Genomic DNA, 25,241 nt, shown 5'->3' with positions numbered 1-25,241 from the left:
GATTTCAAAAAGGATTGTGAATTTACAATTTCATGGGGTCATCATGGATTAGACTGGGATGGTATTCAAGAGAGGTGGAGAAACGTTGCAGGTTATTGAGGCCATCCATACCTATAAAAAGTTTTTGTATTTACTTTCAGCAAATAATAGATTTTGTTGATTGAAAAGTTTTCAATTATTTTCGTTCTTTTTTTTTTTTTTTTGTAACATTGTCATTTAAATAACTAATTCCAGTATCCTGGGTGGGTTTCGATAATATCACAAAAGTTCCTCTTTTTCTTCAGTTTGCCCTAACGTATTGAAAATTCATAAACTTAAATTCCTGGCGCCAACTCATCATAAACTTGTCGTTTCCATTTCGGCTTTCATGGCTTGAGCCACTTGCGTATGGAAGGTGTCACCGGGCTGAGGAGTTTTCCTGGCAAACCAAAAAGCTATGAGAATCAGTAAGAAAGCCAAAAAGCGGCCACTCAGCAATGGTATGAACAACAGTCTCCTGATCATGGAAATGTCGTAGAACTGGCAGGATCCTTGGATGCCACAGTCGCTCTCCCAGATAATGCAGGCCATATCAATGAATTTACCAAACAGAAGGGGTGCAGGCAAAAAAGCTGAAAAGACAAAAAGAGAGAAAAACATTTTTTTTACATGATTATCTTCCCTTTATTCTGCACACCACTTTAATATTGAATATTCAATTAAAAAAAAGATCATCTGTAGTAAGATTGAGATGCGATCCGGATGAACACAAAAAAAGCAAATGGCTTGAATAGCTACCCTCTTTCTTTCTCTGCTTCTTTGCTGGAATTCGCTCTCCTCTTCACTTCCAAAAGCACTACTAACTCAACTTTTTTCACCGAACATGAATTTGCATAAATGAACACTTACCTACTGAAAATAACTTTTATATTCTTAAAACTTTTAGATATAAAAATGTTTTGTTATAAAATTTCGTTTTTCTCAATTTTCATTCACAAAACTCTGTCCATGTTTTTAGTAAGCACTTGCTAATTGGTGACCCTTCTATTCTCTCAACGTTTCATTTATTTCAATATGCATGCTTGTTTATATTTTTCACTCCTTCCTTCGCTATGCTATAACTTTTATACCCAATTTATATTAAACGTTTGTATAGTTCTTGGAAATACCCAAAGATGCTATTGTCGTTCAAATTGGCTTTTACTAGTGATGGGACGATTCCAATATTTTTCCCAATTCTGATTACGATTAATCATCCCAACACTAGCTTTTACCACACATTAACGGATCGAATGTGAATTTTAACATTTGAATAAATTAATACAGTAACTAGTGTCAGGACGATTTCCATATTTTTTTTTCAATTCCGATACAATTACCGATTCTATTTTAAATTCCAATAGAATCACTGATTCCAATTCTTTTAAAATATGAAGTTGTAAAGTTGTTTGTTTTATTATTTGCTTTTCAGATTACCATAAAAACCCATGCATGTATTTTTGCAAACGTAAAATACTTTTTTTGTGATCTATAGGTTTATCTAGGTCTATAGGTTTACTGGCAGTTTAAAATCAATAGACATTTATCGTTTTTTCTTAAGTACTAGCAATGGAACATTAAGTTTTGAACAAAGTAAAACCAAAGCATAAACAATTAGAGGACTCGTTTTTAGCATTGGAAAATAGACGTTATGTTTTCCGGTTCTGATACCCCCAAAAGTTCTGCTTTTTCCAATTCCTTATTCAGATGAATCGCCTCAACACTAATAATAACAAATAATTAAAACTAATATAACACCTATCAAATAACTTAAAATAAATAAAAATAACAATAATAAATTTAACAGGAATTATTTAATAATTTCAAATATTTAAATCTATTTACTGCGGGCAACTATACTATCGAGTGCATTGATGCAAATGAAAACGATACCATGAGTGCTTAAGACCATATAATTTTCAGATTCGAAATGCAATTTGATAAAGAGAGCTTACCTCGAAATATATAGTTTATCAAAGATTTCTGTAATCCCTCTTTATATCTTGTTACTTTGATTTAATCTTTTATGAAATATCAACTCATTTTGGCGATATTTATTACCAAATCTGGTCATTTTGGTAAAAGATTTCATGCTTCAAATTCTTAACATTTTCAAATATATTTTATGGTGCTTGCTTTAAATTGTTATTCATTATGTAAAGTAAATTTATATATATAACATTAGATGAAATTTCATGTACATTTTTACTTGCCTCTTCATAAGGGCAGAATAAAGCACAAGGTCGTGGGGAAAATCCAGCTACCCCAAAATGGAACACTTTGGATTAGAACAAAATAAAAATTAAGAAGTATGTTGTAGTTTGCTTGAAGCATTGTTTATTGGATAAAAAGATGTGTTTGAAGGCTTGTCAATGCAGGAATTATTCAGTCGTTGGAAACCGATAAATAAATAAATAATGATAAATAATTTAAAGAGTTCAATAATTTTCAATAAATACTTATTTATCTTGGTATATTTCCTCAAATATTTTCGGGGGCATCCCCCATTTTCAAGAGGTAAGAAATATAGATAAACTCTCTATGCTGTTTTTCATTAAAACAAAAGCTAAGTGTTATATTCACCAATATTCTATTTAACTTAGTGATTCCAAATATGTGATGTATGCTTTACAGTAGAGCAATTTGATTTTTCAGGGACAATTAAGCACTATTAAGGAGGTCTAGATACAAATTTTCGATTTTCATTCTATTTAATTTTACATCAAATAAAAGTTTATTTGAGAAATTTATTCACAGATTCAAATTTTAAAGCAACAGTCACATGCATATTTTTCACCCCCCCCCCCGTGATGAATACCACCAGCAAGATGAAGAAAAAAAAAAAAGAATTTGCCCGGTTGTAAAATACGCTTAAATATTATACTTTAATTTGTTCAGATTTCATGTATATTATTATAGAGTAGTGATTTCAAAAGTAAAAAACAAAAGTATTTAGGTGCCATCAGCTAGAATTGAAACTGAAACGGTAGCATTCAAAGCTGGTGACATTACCACTATATCAACATGACGCGCATATAAACTGATTAAAAATTAAAAATAAACTAAGATGAATATACAAAATGTTTAACGGTTTTTTTCAATTTTGACCCATTTTTGACCCCTTAAAAACTATTTCAATCGCCTTAAGAGCCATAAAAGAACGGTCCGTAAAAAATCCAATCATTTGAGGCTCCTAGCGCTGCTCTGAGACTTTGAGTTTTAAAAGAGATAGAAGTTGAAAATATGGAGACAGACAGACAGACAGATATATAGCCTTTTATATATTAGATTATTTGGTTTTCTAAAATTTCTCAAATAAACTTATGGAATAATGTTTTCAAAGATGTGGGTGAATTCTTTCTATTCATATGCAGTGTATGTTTCAAATGTTATTATGATTAAATGATTTTGAGTGGTAAAAAAGATCACCCAACTGCAGTGCAATGATAGATCCATGATTAGATGGGACTGCAATGTGAAAGCTGACCAAACGCAAAACATCAAATCAAATTTTACTGTGGATTTTCTCATTTATATCACTGCCCTCTGTCAAACAGGTGATAACTAGGGACAGCTGCTTTGAGTCTAATCCTCCTTTCTTGGAGTTTCTTTTCAGACGAGTGACTTTCTGAAAAGTTGTTTGGCGTCTAAACAAGCAACCTGTTTTCTTATGAAAACATATTCAAGGAACTTTCAATAGCGATTCATCTTTAAGACACCTTTTGACTGTCACAATTATTGAACGGCTTCGTTTTGACATGAGTGCTGGTTAATTTTGCTTAACACAAATAACAACAATTATTTATTACATTTCTGATTTTTTTTTAGATGAGTACTGATTATTCGTATTATTTTGACCATTCAGACTACTCTTCTCATCTTGAGTGGTATTTTCACAACGTTTCGGTCGATGTAACCTCCGACCTTCTTCAGGTGGATCATGTTAAACTTGGGAATCTTTCTGCAATGACATGTAGTGTAGTGGATTAAGTATGTCATAAAAATTCAGTTGTAAAGTTACACTCTTCTGGAGGTTGAAGGTTCAATCCTCAGTGCAGGCGACACTTAAAAATACAATTGTGAATTATTTAAGACTTCTACCCAGTCATGGATGACGGAATGAGAGCATGCTACCCCCGTGAATTAAATAAAGAGTTATGTTCGGAATTCCGCGCAAATTACGGAGTTCAACAGAAAGATTCCAAGTTTGACAAGATGCAACTAAAGAAGGTTGGAGGTTATATCTGTACCATAATGTGTGGCGACGTCGCATAAACAACAGTTCTGCAGTAAAATAGAGAGACGAGCAGTAGGAGATAGCAGGACTGGTGACGTCACACAGAGATAGCAGCAGAGCAGGAAGACAGAGAGAATGACGTGGGAAAGACATGAGGACATGAAAAGCAGGAGCAGAGAGCAGACGACAATGTATTCCTGCTAGCTGGTGGCAGCCCTGTATAAATTTGTTATATAGAATGGAAAGCACAGACAGGAAATAAAAGTGTCTCTAAAAAAAGTGCGTTAAAAGTATTTCATTTATTTATTTGGCACTTCGATGGGGTTGACTGACGAGAGGAAGAACGAAATGAGAACGCCTTCTATAAGGTTACACATCGACTGAAACGTTATGAAGATGCCACACAAGATGAGAACAGTAGTCAGATGAATCCAAATAATACGAACAATTATGTTTGTATTAAGAAAATTATTAGAAGTTTCTTTGCCATCTGAGAGAATGATTTCACATGGACGGATGTGAAATATTGAAACAAACAAATTAATATTTTTCCAAAGTTGAAAATGCACAGGTTTTCATAAAGGTTTTATATTGAATTGAATAAGACGAACAAGAAAAGAGGGATTAAAAAAATATATATATTTAGTGAAAGTTTATTTTTCATTTGGTCATGAGTGCATAAAGAATTTGATGAAGAAAATATGGTACTACTCCTATGAAGTGAACCTGCTACCCCAACTGTTCTACATCTACTAATACAAGAACTCTCATCCATTCGTTCAGCAGTGCCATACCAACTAAATCTATTCTGCACACATATCCTTCTACTATCCACATTTAATATTCTTCTCAGATCATCAGATCCAAGCCTATCTTTAAGACTGACATTACACATCCATGGTATTATTCTCATTCTCTTCTCTCTCCATGCACCACGCTGCCAAATCCTAACCTAGAAATACAATCTGGAGTTATGATTGTCATGAAAATGATAGCACTTACCAAAAGCTGATAAGATAAAAGAGCCAAATCCCATGGCAACAGCTTTGTCTTTCTCAGTTTGGGTCCTGAATGGAGGAAAAAAAAGAAGCAAAATATTAGGTTAATTTTCACAAGATTTCCTGATATAAAAATGCTAATTCTCTTTATAAACGCGGGGGGGGGGGGGGAGGGAAGAAGAAAGAAAGGAAGAGAAGCTTTTTAAAGTTATTTTTTTACTCAACATTTAATCAGTTTCTAGTTTGTTCTGGTTTGATTTGGTGGTTTCGTTTCTACAGTATATCACTTCTTTTTTTTTTTTCGTTATTTAATTCTGAATTCATTCATATTGTTAAAACTGCTATCATCATCATCGTTTTTTTTTTTTTTCCATCCTGGCATGAGACACCAACACAGCTTTGTGAGTTTCGCTTCTGGGTCATTCCACAGCAACATTTTCATTCCTTTTCTTTTGTTTTCTAGGGAAGTGCACATTCCCTTTTAATTATAATAATTATTTGATTATTAATGGAGCGGGGGTTCTAACTTCATAACTCAACGACTACTTTCTAAAAACAAAACAAAACAAAATTATCTCAGTCTAGAAGGATCTCTGCCTTATTTCATTATCAGATTAACAAATTTAAATTGAAGAGTTGGTCATTATTTTTTCTTTCTTTCTTTTTTTGTTTTTTTTAAATCTTATTCAACCCAAACAAAGCATATTGTCACTTACGAGTAAGGGGCTACTGTGGTAGGGGCCAGATTTATAGGAGTCAACCTGGGTGGGAAGATAAGCAGTAAGGTGGTTGTTCACACAACATTTCAATTTTAACATGTTGGTATAGTTGGAGGAAACAGTCAGCAGGAAGGGCATTCCAAAGGTAAGCGGTCCAAGGAAAGAAGCTATCAGAGTACAAATTCTTTCGACATCTAAAGATATCTACAGTAAAGGGGTGAGGTTTTGCTGCCAGGGGTGGTTGGTCGGGAGTATTTTCAAACATAACAAACGATGAAAATGACAAACAAAAGGATCTGAAACTCATTTAAAGAAGGTTAAAGTAACAGTTAAGAAATATAGAGTGAAAATATAGAATCATTTATCTGCTAAGAAAGTCACTGCTTATCAAGGCATGAGAACTACTCGAGGATAACGGTTAATGAATGCAAGGTGGTCAGTAAGACAACAGCGATCATTAGTGGTGGAAATTGTGTAGAATTTGATTATTTAAGTGGACGAAATCTAGTAGACAATGTCCTTTTCTCGGCCCTGCAACCTCTTTTTCACAGGAGTGACCATGTGAGTCTATCTCTCCATACATCCATAGCTTTGAGCCCCTGGAGGGGCATAGGCCATCCACAAGTTTGTAGATGCTTTTGCAGCAAGGAGTTCTTGTATTCAGAGTGAGGGTGCTGGCCCCATACCCAACCTTCCCAGAAGGTACATACAGTGCCTAGCCTTCCCAAATGGTCACCCATCTGGTACTAGCCAGGCTCAACGTTGCTTAACTTCGGTGATCTGGTGAGAACCGGTGTGTCAGCGTGATTGTGCTGTACTTAAATCTATCTCTGATCTATCCTTATTCTTATGGCAAGTTTTTGTCTGAGATTCAACCTATGCCTCCATTCTGAAAAACATTCACCATAAACACTCATCTAGCTATAACAACTATCAACAATTTCCCCCATTCTATCTGCACCTAAATCTAAATGCACATTTTCAAAACTTCTTTCCTAGAACTGCCTGCCTGTGGAATTCTGTTCTGCTGTCCTGCCTCCCAGCTGACTGCAATATTGTCATCTTCAAATACAATGTAAACAAGCTTTTGATTAAAATATTTTTGCAGTACAAAATTAAAATGTATTTACATTATCCTTGCTATATTAGTGAAATACATAACAGCATTCAATATTACTACATTATTACTGTACTAGCAGTACAGCCCGGCTTTGCTTGGGCCCTATGTACTGTTCATAACTTTATGTGCATATATATATATATATATATTAAAAAGTTTGACTCATGTCCAAGTAACCTACATCTAAAATTTCAAGTGTTTAAATCCAAAATTGGCGGAGGAGTATGGTAGAGTCTGCAAAGATCAACTCTTTGAACTTTGACCTCTTGGCAGTCAAATTTTTGTCTCAAAACGGATTAAAAAAGCTTGCTGCATGTCTGAATACCCTTTATGTAAAAATTAAAATTTTTAGACCCAAAATTGGCTGAATAGTTTGCTAGAGACCGCAAAAACCAAATCTTTTGAACTTTGACACCTTGGCAGCCAAATTTTCGAAAAAAAAAACGATTAAAAAGCTTGTCCTATGTCTGAATACATTTTATGTAAAATTTCCAATGTTTAGACAAAAAATTGGTTGAGTTATTTGTTAGAGACCGCAAAGATCATTTTTTTTTTAAATTTGACCCCAATTTTGACCCCTTAACATTTATTGTATTCGGCTCAAATCAAGTTAAAACGTTAGATCCATATCCAAGTAACCTATATCTAAAATTTCAAGTGTTTAGACCCAAAATTGTCGGAGGAGTTTGGTAGAGTTCTCAACTTCTGAACTTTGACCCCTTTACAGCCAGATTTCTGGTCGAAAACGGATTACAAAGATTTTCCCAAATCTCAATACTCTGTATGTTAAATTTCGAGTCTGTAGACTGAAAATTGCTAGAGTTATTGCGTAGGGAAATGTACACAGACAGACACACACAGAAACATTTTCACTTTTATAAATATATAGATAAATAGATTGAGTAAGAGTGTCGTTAGAAAGTGTTTGGGAAGCATTTAGTAACGTATATAATCTCATACATAACGTTTTAAAACTGCATCTAATATTCATGCGACATTTTGTTATTCTCAGGGAGGGGGGAAGAGATAAAAAATGTAATTCCAGCAAACAGCAAGGGAATATTATACAACACTAAAAATCAAACCGACAGAGTTTATGCCCTTTTTTTTGGATCGCTTGTTTTCTGTCAATCTGAGCTATGTTTCGGTGCAGTTCTAGGAGGCCCACCTTTGCTTTGCCGCCCTTTTAGAAGGAGCAATTTAATCGTTTGAGACGCCCCTATCGGGAAATGCCGACAGGGCTACCAAAGAAATCTTTGTTTGGACAAAGTATTCTTCCTTTTGAGTGCTGGTTTTTGAAATCACACTTTCCTGACCTTATGCCAAAAAAAAAAAAAAAAAAAAAAATGTTGAATCCAATAAGAGAAAACTCCCAGGTTGCCATCTTGTATTTTTATTCATAGATTTATATCCCCGAGAATCCCTTTACTCTCAATGGTTGTGGGCACTGCATTATTTCATGCAACATGTATTGCCCAAGAACAGTGTGGTTTCAGAGCTATAGAGCACCTGGTCTTACTAATTAGTCACCCACGCAACGCTAGCCAGACTCATTGTTGCTTAACTTCTTTGATCTAATGGGAACTAGTGTGTCAACATGATTATGTCGTATAACATACGCACGCACGCACGCATACTCGCACACACACGCATACACGCACACACATATATAAACACTAAAGTGAAGAAAATTAAACAATAAGAATTTAAAAATTTATTGGCTTTAAATTACGAACAGGTTTAGAGGTTGTAAGAGTAAAATGATTGGTTTACAATGAAAACAGGTTGGAAGTAAAAAGTGCAAACATCTGTCTTACCTGATCATTATAAGGTAGGTGGGAACAATATCGATGGTTCCGATCAAATCAGTGATGAAGAAGAGAACCATAAAGACGTACAAAGAGACGCAACTTTTATCACAAATGCCAGCCGTCGCTTTGTTACCGGGGATTTCGGTGCACGTATCAAAATTCTGAAATGAATAAATACAATTATTATGCTATTCATTTTTCTTTTGAGATGGAGGCAATTTTTAGTTTTGTCTAAATGCAGAGTGTTCCTTTCTGAGTATCTGAATTTTCCCCCACGTTGAAAACCGACCCTGTGTCAAACCCTGCCCTTGTGATTGTCAAAAAATAGAAACCTCTGATAAGGCCTAAGTGTTGTGAAATACGAGGTTCCTTAAATAAGTTTCCAGACTTTTTTCATATCGGCACTTTTATTGATAGTACACACATATGAAACTCAAGTCCCCTTTGAAGTAATCTCCTCCAGATGTAATGCACATTTTACTGTTCCAACAACTTCTGGAAGGCCCCATCAAAGTCCTCTTGTGTAAGCGAGTCAATGACCCTCGTCACAGCCTTTTTCATCTCCTCAATTGTCTCATAATGACAGCGTCTAAGGTTTTCCCTGAGTTTATAGAATAACCAAAAGTCACAGGGATCAAGGTCTAAACTATAGGGAAGGTGAGGAACTGCCTTGATGACCATCTTAGTCAAATAGTTTTTGACAAGAATGGAGCACCTTTGAGACAAATTTTGCGCAACTCTTCTGCATCTTTAGTTCCTCCCAAATAATTGTGTGTACAGTTCCCACACTAACATCAAACTGTGCACTTATTGTCACTATAGACACACGACGGTCCTTATCCATGAAATTCTTTATTTGGTCAATCAACTCTGGTGTTGTGACTTCCTTACTTCTCCCACAATTCTCATCATCCCTCACAGACTCCCTGCCTTCCTTGAATCTCTTATGCCACTCAAAAACTGATGCCTGATTCTATGCTAGATGATCCAAAAGCTGTCTGAAGCATTCCATACGTTTCTGTGCCATTTTTTCCAAATTTAAAACAGAATTTTATTGCATATTGTTCTTCTAACGTGTCCTCACGTTCAGATGGCATTTTTGAAATTCACCAGCTGTGACAATCAGGCTTTAGTAGGATATATTCCAAGTCTTGCTGTAACTGTTCATTTGAATCTGAAATCATAAAAATTAGCCAGTCATCTCATAAGATGTATAGCAATAACATACTGAATTTTCATGCATCTACGACAATTTTAAATGCCTGGAAACTTATTTAAAGCACCTTGTAAATAAGTGCCCTGACCATGAATCAAACTTGCCTATACAAGTGCGAAATGAAACATTAATCAAGATTGACCTTTAAGAATGATGCAGAAAGAATTCAAAAGAAAACATATGATAACAGGAAAATAGACAAACAAAACCTTTTCCTAGAACTGTCCACCTATGGAACTCTGTTCTGTTGGCTTGCTTTCCAGCTGACTACAACATGGTCATTTTTTTCTTAAGTCCATTTTTACCGCTTCCTTCTAGGTTTTCTTTGACTTTTCTTGCCAACCGACCTTGCTACATCAACTGTTCTACATTAATGTAAAAAGTTCTTGTTGAGCCCCTCCCTTAAATAATTCTACCCAATTTTCGCAACTAATAATCACTACACTGTTGCCTTACTGACCACCTTGCACTCATTAATCTTTCTCCTTGAGTGGCCTTCAGGCCTTGGTAAGTGGTATCTTCTTTGTAAAAAAAAAAATTCGAAAAGTGAATTGCTCATTTAATTTTGTATTGAACATGACAAAAATTGAGGCGCACGCAGTTTGTGGTCCAATCAGACCTCAGTCCTTTGGGTAAATTTTTAGCCTCTTAGCTAGTGAGTGAATACCACCCCTCCCATCCCTGTTAATGGAAAGGCTCCAAGATGCTTGCTCCCGATTAAAAACTCTTTTTCTGCCCCCCCCCGCCCCCGGCTTTTTCCAAATTGCATTCATATTGGAAGAACATCACCCATTACCCCCCCCGCCCTGACCCGTTTTATTTCTTTTTTTTTTCCCCCATTTAGATCTCACTCTATATACGATTCCCCCCACTCTCTAACTGTGTCTAAAGCTAAACGCAGATTCCATAAACAAAGCTTCTTTTCCAGAACTGCCCGTCTGTGGAACACTGTTCCACTGGCCTGCTTCCAGGTTGGATACAACATAGTAGCCTTCAAATCCAATGTAAACAAGTTTTTGTTAAGCCGTCCCAATAAATAATCAAATTCTATTTAATTTATGCCATTAACGATTACTACACTTTCATTCATTAACCCTTATCCTCGAGTGGCCTACAGGCCTTGATAAACGGTGACTCCCAAATAATAATGATAAAAAAAAAATCCACTTAGAGATTGGGCTGATTGTTTTTGGTTCAAAACAAACCTAAAAACAGTTGGCAGTCTATTATTTAGGAAGAATTAAGAAGGTCTTAATAACCCAATTTTTTTTTTCACTTCATGATTCTCGCCAATGAAATGATCGTACATAAACGTTTTTATTTTTTTTTTTATTAAATTTTTTGGAAAGATTTGGAAAATTTTAAGTAAAACGATCCCTAGAGTAAATGTGGTATTATGGTGATTGATGATTCTAGTTAAGAGTAAGATTTTCTGATGACAAAGGATAACCAACAACACCCATTTCCCCACACTTTTGAATGGCCTTATGCCTAATTTGTTAAAATATTAGAATGTGATTACATATATCTATAAAAGTGAGAATGTGTGTGTATGTATGTGTGTGTGTGTGTATGTGTGTGTGTATGTGTGTGTGTGTGTGTATTACGACACTTCTCAAGCTAGATACTCAACGAAATTTTGGTCTACAGACTTGAGATTTGGTATATAGGGTATTCAGATATGTGGAAAACTTTTTCATTGGTTTTCACCCGGAAAAAAAGGGCTGCTAAGGGGTAAAAATTGAGACATTTGTACATGGAGGTCTCAAATTTTTATCTGTTTGCTAACTGTTTCACGAATGCGCATGCATGAATCGTTCGCATGACAGATTACTTATGTTAAGAATTAGTAGGTTTGAAAGCACGTCTTAAAGGACGTGTCAAGCTGGTCTAATGGTTATCGTACTTGACTCACTGTCTTTAGGTTTTGGTTTCGACCTCAGCTTGAGTATTTTTTATTTTACTTACAAGAAGTGAACTGTTTAGAAAATATAATATTCTCATGCACATGTCTCAGTTTCTTTCCGTTTTTTTTTACTTCATTCTTTTTTTTTTTTTTAAAGAAATTTAACGTTACGTTTAATACCGGGCAACGCCTGGTACATCTTCTAGTTTTTTTTTTTAAATATTTTGTGCAAATAAATATTTCAAAGTGTAGTACTTGTTTTTTTCCTATGTTGGGGATGAATAAATCCTTCTTGAGTGGGGCAATTTTTATTTTGTCCCATTCAGAGTGCCCCTTTTAGTGGATATCTTCCACATAAAAAGCGACCTTGCATCTAACTTTGTTTTCGTGGGGAAGCAAATAAATAGAGACAACAATACTTATAATTCAGAGCCAATTAAAATAATATCAGTTTTTTTCTTAACCGTCATTGTCATCAGAACCGCAATATTTAATTTAACGTTTGTTTTCATACTAGCAGGCACTGGACGGCTTTAAGAAATTGTTGTGGAGTACAAAGCAACCTTATTTGAGAACTAAGTGGAATCAAGCACTGGTTTCAGAGACAAGATGCAGACTTTCATACCATAACCTTATGCTACGAACACGTTCCTCTTATACCACTTTAGTGGCTCCTGTATTCTTTATGATAAATACATATTATATTTATACACTTTACACTCCTTCTGGACAAGATCAAAGTGTAGTATCTGTTCTTCAGATGCTGCACTTCTATTTCTTGTTCTCTTTCGGTGGAGGAGAAATCCTTCACGACTGAGACAATTTTTATTTTTGTACCTTTTCTCCACGTTAAAAAACGACCCTTGTGTCTAACTCTGTCCCGTGGGGAGGCATAGTAAATAGGTACACTATTTGTAGTTTCTTTCATTTGTGACCCCTAGCACGGGCCTACAACAGAAATTTACTTCCAAATTAACTTATCTCTGGCCATGTTTTAATTTATTCCTCTTTCTCTTAAGTTCCTTTTTACCGCTTCCTTCTAAGTTTTCTTGGACTTTTCTTGCCAACCGACCCTACTACGTCAACTGTTCTATATTTAATAATGCAAGAACTACTCTCCCTTCTTTCAATATGGTCATACTATCGAAGTTTTGAAAAATAAAAATTTTTGTAAAACAAAAAATTCTAACAATTGTTTCATTATGTTCTCCTCATCAAAAATAAATATTTTATCATAAAATTTTGTGTAAGGTGACATTTTTTCTTGCTTTAAACGTTGTTTCAGCATTTTTTTTTTCTGTTTGGCAGTATTGCTTAGGTTTGATTTTAACACTGGGTCATTTTCATTCAGCATCTTCCAGTGGTTGATGTAAAAAGTTGGAAGATGCCGACCAAAGTGGGTTTTAGTATGGGTCACAAACTGTACCAGTATCAAGATTTCAATCATTGCACTGGTTTCATGAAAAAAAAAACAAAAAAACAAATAATAATAAAAAACAACAAAAATACTACCCTGTGTACCAAGTGCGAAGGAGATAAAAAAAAAAGTGCACTTAAAGGGACTGTAGGAATTCTAAAACACATCTCTCAGTTGGAATCTCTGAAATAGCTGGTGAATGTTTGACATTTGGTAGGATACCCCATCCGCAGCAAAAACAAAGAGAAAAAAATTAAATAAAAAAGAAAAAATCCATTGTAAAAAAAGAAGAAAAAGCAAAGAAGAAGAAGAAGAAGAAGAAGAAGAAGAAGAAGAAGAAGAAGAAGAAGACTTACCGAATGTGACCAGTTACCACAACCTGCGTGGCACGGAGAGAAATAACTTTGATTATCCGATCCACAAATAGGGAAGAAATCTTCATGATCACAACTGCACTTGAGGATTATATCATGTAACTTGCCACTGTGTGGTAAACTAGAGAAATCGGAGAAATATATAATTTTACTATATTTAATCCACCAATTAAAGAAAACAACAAATCAAATGCAAAATATGGACAAAAGTTATGACACATTGATTTAGAATTATATCACCAAATATACTAAAGCAGTACAAATTTCATTTAAAAATTAAACTTAAATTATTTTTTCTATTCTTTCAGAAGAGGAAAGCCAACCAAGAAAAGACTTTAAAAATCCCGATAATTAACGTTTAATTGATTTGTCAGTAAATAAAGTTTGTGAGCCGCCACCCCTAGTAGACATTTGTGACAATGAATTACATTGGCAATTCCTTCGGGCCAAGATCAAAGTGTAGTATCACAAATGAAATCTTATTAATATTGTTATCTTTTTTGTATTTTTTGATGTAAATAAAAAATGTTTTAAAATTGGGCTTAAGTAGGAACACCCACCTCCCACCACACACACATAAATACAAATTTAAAGGGGTAACCATGATAAAAGAGGCTGGCCGAGAGAAAAAATCATTTAAAATTTACAACAGAGACGAGATGGATCAACCAACCTCACCGTTCCCCCTTCTTTTTGAGTTGGCCTTGTGCCTAAGTTTTTTGTTCATTTTCCCAATTGTATTTTTTTTTCCTGTGAATAAAAAATTTAATGTCTCAAAGTGTAGTATCTGTTCCAGCAGATACTACAAGCAAAGACCATATGTGGGGGCAACCCCACATATAAGATCTTGGTCAATGTAGGGAAACCCTTCATACCAATTGTCACTATCCAGCTCCTCTACTCCCCGGGGAGCTGGTCCCCATTTCCCCATTCACTCCTCACATAAAAAATCGGCCTTGTGCCTAATTTGCTCGGTGGGGGTGCAAATAAATACCATTGGCTTGGCCTTCAGGACAAGATCAAAGTGTAGTATCTGTTCTTCAGATGCTGCACTTTAATTTCTTGTTCTCTGTTAGTGGAGGAGAAATCCTTCACGACTGAGACAATTTTTATTTTTGTTCCTTTTCTTCACATTAAAAATCGACCCTGGTGTCTAACTCTGTCCCGTGGGTAGGCATTGTAAATAGGAACCCTCTATGACCTGAATTATGATGTTGATGAGTAAAAAAATATTTATTGTTAATTTTAGTTTAAAGAGAAATGATACCATGATTGTCTTCAAACTGGAAAAAATATGAAGTACAATAGTTAAACTACCACTGAGAATCTTTGCATTTCATAAACTGGATTATTATCCATAGTGCTTGAATATTACCTTGATTATTATCAAAGTGCTTGAAAAAAGTGTGTTTATGACAACAAATGAAGTCCTCCATTCTCTGAGACAAATGGCAACATACTGAATGTAAGCAATGGACAGTTGCAATCTGGAGGTATCTGGTGTCTACCCACATACTTAACTAATACGTACAAGGCGTATTTGAATCAACTCCCACTTTATTTATGCCGTTATATTAATTTATTTACAACTGAACGAATTAGTTTAACCAGGCCATAAAGGATTAACTAGTGAAAAGTTTGGCTTAACAGATTTCTTTTGATATTATTCTTTTTTACTTGGAAGTCACCACTTATCAAGGCCGGAATCCATTCAAGAATAAGGGTTAATGAATGTAAAGTGGTAGTGTAGTAATCGTTAATAATGTAAATTGAGTACAATTTGATTATTTATGGCGATGACTCAATAAAAACTTGTTTACATTGGATTTGAAGGTTACTAGGTTGTATTCAACAGGGAAGCAGACCAATGGAACAGTTCCACAGAGAGTGGGGGAAATCGTGTATAGTGGTTGTAGCTAGTTGAGTGCTATTTGTGAAAGTTTGGTAGAGGGGGACCATAGATTGCAGTTTAGTCGAGCACTTGTCATAAAAATGCTGATAGAGCAAAGACGTCTCTTCTATGGGAAAGAAATTACAGGGAACAGAAACGGGTATCACCTATTAGATTTCAAAGATTTCAAAGCCGGTTTTTAACTCTATCAAGGGTGGACATTCTCAAGGTGTTGAACGAGCATTACTAACTTAATAAAGGCTTCTCTATCAGTGTATGATTTTGAAGCAAGACACCAGCACATAGTATTAAAAGTAGTTCTTCATCGTAGCAAATCCAACAGCAGAAAAAAAAAATGAGTTTTCATTAAAAACCAATGATAATTATTTACAGTTTTTATCAATTTCAACACTTTATGTAAAAATTTCAAATGTTTAGACCAGAATTGGCTGAATAGTTTGCTAGAGACCGCAGAGGTCAAATGTTTTAAAAGCTTGACCCCAATTTTGACCCCTTTACATTTATTGTTTTGAGCTCAAATAAAATTAAAAAGTTGGATCCATGTCCAAGTAACCAACATCTAAAATTTCAAATGTTTAGACCCAAAATTGGTGGAGGAGTTTGGTAGAGTTCTCAAAGGTCAAATCGTTGACCCCTTGACAACCAAATTTCTGGTTGAAAACCGATTAAAAAGATTTTTCCAAATCTCAATACTCCTTATGTCAAATCTCGAGTCTGCAGACTGAAAATTGACAGAGTAGTTTGGTAGGGAAATGTACACACACAGATACACACGCACAGACAATTTTACTTTTATAGATATATAGATAAAGGTGCATAGCCTTTACTATTTAAATTTATGATATACTTGGTGATTGTTAGAGGTTGAAACTAGTCAAAGCTTAGAGTTTGCAATTTAGAAGTTGTGGTTAAAGTGATTTAATATAGTAGGAAAATCTATTTATTTCAATTAAAACAAAGAGTTAAAAATTAAAGTTAAAATTTAGGATAATTTTCGTGTTCTTTTTTTTGTTTGGGTTTAGTCATACTTAATGTGATAAAATTTCGTATGGTGGAAGAGTTAAAGGCATGAACAACAGCAGGCGTACATATAGGCTTAATCTTGTCAAATATTATTATTAAAAGTAAACATCATTAAAGAAAAACAAGTGAAGCATGCATGGTTCCCCGTGAGTGCACAATGAACGAGGCATAAAAAAATGACTAAGTTCAGCATTGCCCCACCCCCATTTAGCTCCCCAGGGGACGTCAAATCCTGATGAAACTGAACAAACGGTGCAGTTTTAGGCCTTAACATATGTAAATCTGAGTTCTGCACCATGCGAAAAAAGAAATGACTAAGTTCATCATTTGTCCCCCACCACCACCACCATTTAGCCCCAAAAGTCCCCAAGGCTTTAACATATTTAAATTTGAGTTCAGCACCATGCAAAACTGCTAAATAGACATACACAGAAAATTTTGGACAAATATGGTAAAATAGTCCCAAAAATGGAGTGTTTTTATTAGCCCTAAAAGAGCCCCTGGGGCACCCCCAAGAGTTATCACAAAGTATAGATAAACAAAATTATATAGAAATCAGTTAGTTACAACTTTTCAGAAAGTTTTATAAAAATCCAAGGCTTCAATTTTTTTTTTAATAAGCACAAAAGTGTCAATTTTAGCCATTTTAATCCAAAAGGCACCCCTAGGCGGAAAACCGGAGTTTTCCTGGAAAATCCGTTCTGCCACTTTTTCTTTTACTCATATCATGTTTAATGTTTGTACAAAATTTCAAACAATTTCAAGGTGTAGTTATTAAGAAAAGTGCGGACAGACGAACGGACAAGGGTGAATTTACAGGTCCACCCTCCTTTTATCGGGAGGGGGGGGGACCAAATATAAAAGAAAAATATATAAAAAAAAAAAAAAAAAAATTGAAGCAAAATCAATATGCAAAATACCAGTATTTAAAGTAGATAAAATGAAGGAAGCAGAAATATTTGGAGCATGTAAAAAGTTGTTTGGGAATAATGGGTATAGTGATGTTGGTTGGTTGGTTGCTTTTGTTTTACGGCATATCAACCTTTTTCAGGTTATTTAATGCCGAATCTAGTTATTTTGAGGAACGATTTTTAATGGAGTATATTTGTTTTTTAAGTCGGATTCTATTTAACCCATAGTTGGGACCCTAACAGTACTACCACTCCGGGTCAGAGTGGACCTGGGAGCAATGGCAATTAAAGGGTGGCTCCACACTCCCCAAGGCCCGCAAGGTGGGGGCCTCACCATCGGATATAGTTTAAGGTCATATCCAAGACCGGTATAGTGATGTGGAATGATTTTCAGGAACAGTACCGACAAAAATGGTTATAAATTTAGCGAATATTAAATTTTGTGGAGATTCTCGTGAAAAGGTGTATTACTGTAAGATGTTAGTATAGGTAGTCTTAGAACCATATTTGATAAGAGATTTAAGAGGGAGGAGTAGGTAAGTGACTAAGGAGGTGTGGTTTATAATGCCTTATTTATAATGTCTCTAGTTGCTCGTAACTAGGTGACCGAAACATGATTATGGATGTGTAGCAATATATTACTGCTTATGTAAAAACAAATAGAAAGTATATTAGTGGCCTGGCAAGGCTACAGAAGCTACAACAGAAGTAGCAAAACTGAAGCTGCCTGCCAGGACACTATATATATAAATGTAGACAAATTTGGGCATATTTTAATGGTTTGAGAATATAGGTTCTTTTTTACCAATTGTCTTAAAATTTTAACCATAGAATAGTATTATAATCTTCAAAAAGCCTGAAAATTTTCATGTAGTTTTGTCTCATAGAACCAAAGATATGAGCATTTCAATATTCAATTTGGCTACGAGTATAGATATATCCATATATATATTTCCAAAAAACCTCTGGCCTTGATGGAGGGGAGACTATAGCTTGCTGCTTTCGTTTCAAATGATCTGAAATAACAGCAAGATGATGGATTGCAAATATTTCTCATATGTTATATCTCCCTTCTTTTAGAAATATGGTACGATTATAAATATCTTCATTATCAAATGATCTTTATACACTGTGAAATTTACTTTATGTATGAAAACTAAAGAGGGGAGATATAACATATGAGAAATATTTAGAATCAAGTCTACCCTTGCTGTTATTTCAGATCATTTGAAACCATAGCTGTAAGTTTTAGTCTCTCCTCCGTCAAGGTCAGAGGTTTTGGGGAAATATCAGATATTTTGTAATTCATATGCAAAAAGAGACAATAAAAATAAAATAAACCCAAAATCCAAAGTCAAAAATCTAAATCAAAATTTAAATAGTATTCTAAATTTTTGCTAATATTTTAATTGTAATATTTGATGATTTATCACAATCCTTTAAAAAATTCAAAACCAAAAAATATATGAAAGAGTTGGTAATTGTGTGTATTATTCTGACTCTTTAGGCCACACAAGTTTATCAAATAAAAAAAAAAAAAATGTGAATTTGTAATTTTTCACTTACATTTTTGGATTATTTTGGATTTCCGGTTGGTCACAGCCGAGGAAGAGGCACGAGATATCAATGACCAAAACAAGACCCAGAATGATAAATTTGACTTTCATTAGGCTTGGTACCGTTAGACGAAGTTTCGAAGAAAGAATTCCCCCCAGCATGGTTCCAAGTCCGGAAGCCACCATTGATATACAACCTGAAATTAGAAAAAAAGACATTTGTCCACTCATGTATAGATACTCCGTAGATACCTTTTATATCATGCATTTTTTTTTCTTCAATTAACCTCAAACAAATCACACTGCGAATGTGAATTAGGGACTACTCAGATTTATATGTGCATGCAAAGTGGTGAGTTATGCAATGAGATGTTTGTTCACGTTACAGTAATATTTCTATATAATTGCATAGTCGGGAAAACAGGGAGCAGGGAAGGAATTTCAAAGGCAAGCGGTTTTACAAAAGAAACTGTTAGAGTAGAAAGCTCTTCTGTATCTACAGTGAAGGTGTGGGATTTTGCTGCTTGTGGGTTCGTCAGGGGTATTTAAGTTAAGGGAGATGTATATATATATATATATATATATATATATAAAATATATTTTAGTCATCGACATACAGACCTGTTTCGTTGTTTCACAACTCATCAGTGCCGCTATATATATATATATATATATTAGAAAAGAAAAATTCATCTGTCATCCTTTATTTAAAAGATGGAATCGCCTGACCGACAAGACAAAATGAAAGCAAGCAAGGTTCACAGAGTTTTATACTTATAGAGATATACACTAGCGGCCAAAAATCTGGGACAATTTATTTTTTTCCCAATTTCTCCAGAACATTTGAGGGGGATTACAACTAAACTTACACACATTTAACATATCTTTTATGTTGATACACTGTATTAATTACACTTCATTATAAAGGATAGAAAGTCATAAGCATTAAAATTTTATTTTTAAATTAAAGTGGCCAAAACCGTGAGACAAAGCAAAGAAAATAATTTATTGTGGACTGTGTAGTCAGTTTTTCCACTTTTCTAAGTACGAAAATGAATAAGTTGATTACGTCACTTTGTAGTCATTGCAGCCAGTTCCACCATAATTATGACACCTAAAATTGATGCTTCCATCAAAAAATCGATTATTAAACTTCATTGGGGAAAACCATTCAATACGGAAGATAGCTGATGATTTGAAGCTGTCGAAAAGTACCGTTGGGAGAGTTATAAAGGATTTAAAAAATACTGGGAAAATTCTACCATCGAAGAAAAATGGCAAACCTCGAATAACTTCTCCTAGAGAAGATCGATCAATTAACAAGATGGCACTGAACGATAGGTTTCAGGCAGCTTCCAGCATTTCTCATGAACTATATGCCTATCATGACTTCAAAGCATCTTGTAAAACAGTATCAAGACGCCTGAATGAAATTGGTTTGTTTGCAAGACCACCAGCTAAGGAACCGTTGATAAACAAGAACAATAAACTCAGATTACGCTTTGCTCAAGAGCATGTGTTGTGGACAGATGATCAGTGGCGAAATGTATTTTTTCCTGATGAAAGTAAGTTTAATGTATATGGATCTGACGGGAAGAAATTTATAAGGAGGTTTGCTAGCGAAGTTTGGTGGAGGTAGCGTAATGGTGTTCGGAATAATTTCTTAGGAAGGAACGACTGATCTGGTCCGTTTAAACACCAGAATTAATGGAACAATATAAAAGAACTTGTTAAGAGATCATGTTCTCTCAATACTTCGAAATTCTGAGTGTGAAAAACCTATTTTCATGCAGGATAACGCCCCCTGCCACAAGGCTAAGCATGTAATGGAATTTTTGAACAAACAAAATATGGATGTTTGGATTGGTCTCCTCAAAGTCCGGACCTAAACCCCATTGAAAACCTATGGTCTACCTCGGGGAACTGTGTGAGTGCAAGAAACTCTATCAATACTGAAGATTTGTGATTAAAACTTAAAGAAGAATGGGCGAAAGCTTCACGTGATGAATGTCACCATCTCATTCAATCTTGTAGTAGAAGGTGCAATTATATAAAATAAAGGCTTGTTCACTAGATATTAAATGTATGTCCACCAATTTTGGTATTTTGATGTTTTAATGTTATTTTTAAATTTATTTTCTTTATCCCACGGGTTTGGCCACATTAATTAAAAAAAAAAAAATTGAAATGTTCATAACTTTTTTTCTATCCTTTCTAATGAAGTGTAATTAATACAGTGTATCAACATCAACATAAGAGATATATTATATGTGTGTAAGTTTAGTTGTAATCCCCTCGAATGTTCTGGAGAAATTGAAAAAAAAAAAAAACCTAAACTGTCCCAGATTTTTGGCCGCTAGTGTATAAATATATGTGTATAGGCGTGGCTCAGAAGCTAAAGAATGAGTGTGGAGAGTTGTATGTTTTGGTTTCGATTCTAGCTGATCATATATATATTTTTTTCAGTTTTCATCTCACTACTATATATTCCATATAATAATCGATAGAGAATTACCTCTATAATAATAAATACATAATCTGCATGAATCAAAATATCATATTTAAGCGTATCTTACGACCAGGCAACGCCGGGCGGCCTGCTAGTAATTTATAATCTTAATAACAAGATTTTCCAATATATTGTTTTTGTTGTGACATTTTAAATTCGCATTGCATCGATATGTGCACGTCACAAATAGGTGTGAAACAGACACACGAGAATTGGTTGCACTATTAGTATAGAAATATGCAACAATCTTTATTTTATTATTAAATACAGGAACATCCCGTGAAGTCATTGAAAAAATCTCTGTGAGTAACCAGTTATTGTACCAACCTTTTGAACTGCATGGTTTTAAATTTGTTGAACCCTTAATATGAACCAGAAAAAAAGTAAATACACTTATATAATAACTTTATGAATATCCATCTACCTGTTCTAATTTTGAATGATTTTCTCACAACGTTTCTGCTGCTGTAATCTCCAATCTTCTTCGAAAGCGTCTTGTTGAACTCTGGAATTTGTATTCGAAAGTTTATGAATCCAGAGATGCGGTGAACAGACAAATCATGAAGAAGAAACTCAGTTTATATTATTTCGACGACTGCACTCATCTTGAGTGTTATTCACACGTTTCTATCGATGTAACCTCTGGCTTTCTTTGAGTGTATCTTTTTAAACATGAGAATATTTCTGTTGAACTCGGGAATCTGCACGAAATTTGAAATGGAACCTTTTATTTCATCCATAGTGGTAGCATGCTCTCGTTCTGTCAACCATGACTAAATAGAGGAGCAATTTGTTCGGAAACTTAACTTATTGGTCTAAGGGAGATAAATCTATTTTGCTAAAATAGTTGAAATAAAAAATATTTTTTTTTTTACAATTACTCGAATGTATTGTTTTTAAAAAAAAATTACATTATCGTCACATTTTTTTGGTACTAATGTTATAAAATTTTGTTTAATTAAATAAAGTAGTTGGAAAAATATCATTTTTTTCTAACAATTACTAGTAAAATCGATTTACCTCCCTTAGATTAATAAGTAAAGCTTCTAAATTGCCGGTAGTTTGCAATTGTATTCTTACAAGGTGGAATGATAAAATTGTTGCCCTAGAAAAGACAGCATGATTCCATTTCCGTTTGAAGAAAACCAGTTTTCTTTTATTGTTGCAAATCATCTACTAGTTGGCTTGTGTACACCTCTCCTGGTCAAGAAATATTAATGCCCATATTAGGATACTTACGGACTTTAAATATATAGCATTCTTTAAACCACTGAATTTTGTCTAGTACTTTATTTGTTATGCAGATCAAGTCACCAATCCTCATCCAAAAGATTCAGAAACATCAGAAAACTCACTCATGATGATATTTGCTTTTGTGCGTGATACAAGAAAGACAACTTCCAGATATTTAGCAGCAAATGCATAGAGGCCCATCACGACGAGGAGGAAGACGGTGCTGGACAGCAAACTCAAACAATAGACAGGATTTCTCAATACACGAGCCAAGCTTTTTGGTAGAGCTGAAAAAAAAAAATTAAAAGTTATGGTAAAATTAAAAGTTATGATAAAATCAAAAGTTATGATAAAATCAAAAGTTATGATAAAATTAAAAGTTATGATAAAATCAAAACTTATGATAAAATCAAAACTTATGATAAAATCAAAAGTTATGGTAAAATCAAAAGTTATGATAAAATTAAAAGTTATGATAAGCAAAGGAAGAAAAATAGTATAAAACAAAACAGGAAAGAAGATAACTAGCTCACACTTAATGTAAATGTATAGATTGTCATAAAGAATAGAGAATTCAAGTAACTTAATAATTGTGAATATATATAACTACTTAATTTACCCACATAAAATTAATATATGAAATATAGATTTATGCGTAAACTTTAAGTATTTACTTCAAAAGTGCTCAATACGTAGGTAGAGCTAGTTAGTAAGTTATAAAATGTATATGGCGGTTAAGCTACACTGAATATTCTGCGTTTCATCCACTCTAGGACTCTTCAGACTTATGCGCATAAGCCTGAAGAGTCCTAGAGTGGATGAAACGTGGCGTATTCAGTGTAGCTTAATCGCCATATACATTTTATAACTTACTATATATATATGTAATTCCAGCTTAGTATCTGCCTTGATAGTGTGTTAAAACTCTCCATTTCGTCACTCTCCCGATAATTTCTAATTTTTCTTTCATAATAACACTTGGAACTAACTTTTTCACCTTGAACACATTTGTGATTAATTCCGAATTCTGTCTTTTGGATTATTTCGGAACATCTTCCATTAACATGATGTCTTTGGATTTTTTACATTTGGATCCACCACTTTTACCTAAATTTTGGATTTTACTGTCTTTGGATTTTCCACTTGCCATTTATTTGAACATCCATTCACGTGAAATTATTTTTCATTTTTCCCCACTCCCTCTGCTTTTCTGTTTTCCATTTTTACACTAGTGTGATCTACTTCATACTTGCAGTTTCATTAAATACTTTACACGCAAAATCTTATTCCGTATTTTGCTAACTCCTCTCTTCAGATAAGAAGGAAGGAAAGTATTTCTTTCGAAACTCCACAGATTAAGGATAATCCATTTTATTTGTGTTTCATTTCCCAAAAATATATGTTTTTAACTCTTGCTAAAGTATTTTTCAACATATCTTATTAAATTTTTGTACTTATATACATACATATATATACAGCACAATCACGTTGATACACCAGTTCTTGCCAGAACACCAAAGTTAAGCAACACTGAGCCCGGGCAGTACCATATGGGTGAAAATTTTGGAAGGCGAGGCGCTGAATGTACTGCAAGGTAAAATACCAGGTTGAGAAACAGGCGCGGTCTAGATGGGACTCTCTTAAGCCATGGTAGGCACCCCATCTAGTGATGGCGTCACAATAAAAAAATACCCTTGAGAGCCCTGGAGAAGCATCAAGTATTCAGCTGCTAACAAGATTCGAATTACACTACAAACTCGTGTAGTGAGTTCAATCTCGGCTATATATATATATATATATATATATATTTATTGATTTTAAAATACCAGTAAAGCTAAAATCGATAGATCATCCTCCACAAGTGTATTTTGACGCTTAGGAAAATATCTGCATATTTCACATGTATTTTTGAAAATAACAATCTCATCTATACATATAAAGTAGTAGCGTTCGTGTGTGTGTGTGTGTACAACTACCAATCACCAAAGAAATATAAAGGCCATATGTGTGTACACCTCTCCTGGTCAAGAAATATTAATGCCCATATTAGGATTATATTTATTTGCTGTCCACTCAGCAAAATGTGGCACAAGGCCGGAAAGTGGTAACCCAGCAGGCTCCCCTAAAGGAGGGGCACTCCTGCAATTTAAAAAATTGCCTGAGTAACCCCGTCGGCATTCCCCGGTCGGGGCGCCTCAGGCAGCAAGCAATAAACTTGCCCCACCGGAAAGCCCAGTGGCAAGGCCTGGGAGGGTGGACCTCCTAGGTATTACCCAGGCAG

At 34.5% G+C, this 25,241-nt stretch overlaps 1 protein-coding gene across 2 annotated transcripts in view; it reads right to left on the bottom strand.

Annotated features, from left to right (window-relative positions):
* Positions 1 to 273: 273 nt before the first annotated feature.
* LOC145293949 (solute carrier organic anion transporter family member 2A1-like) overlaps positions 274 to 25,241 on the bottom strand; it is a 112,203-nt gene continuing 87,235 nt past the window's right edge. For both annotated transcript variants that reach the window (XM_080140815.1, XM_080140813.1), the window contains exons 5-10: positions 23,083 to 23,247; positions 19,229 to 19,415; positions 13,799 to 13,937; positions 8,910 to 9,064; positions 5,258 to 5,322; positions 274 to 611 (exon numbers count right to left, since the gene is read on the bottom strand). In XM_080140815.1, coding sequence (XP_079996941.1) covers positions 337 to 611; positions 5,258 to 5,322; positions 8,910 to 9,064; positions 13,799 to 13,937; positions 19,229 to 19,415; positions 23,083 to 23,247 — 986 coding nt within the window. In that variant the 3' untranslated portion in view covers positions 274 to 336. The remainder of the gene's footprint in view (positions 612 to 5,257; positions 5,323 to 8,909; positions 9,065 to 13,798; positions 13,938 to 19,228; positions 19,416 to 23,082; positions 23,248 to 25,241) is intronic.

Source organism: Euprymna scolopes, chromosome 15 (assembly GCF_053919585.1).
Source record: "Euprymna scolopes isolate OS-2025 chromosome 15, ASM5391958v1, whole genome shotgun sequence".
Lineage (NCBI taxonomy): Eukaryota > Metazoa > Mollusca > Cephalopoda > Sepiida > Sepiolidae > Euprymna > Euprymna scolopes.
This window is presented reverse-complemented; position numbering and strand designations above follow the sequence as displayed.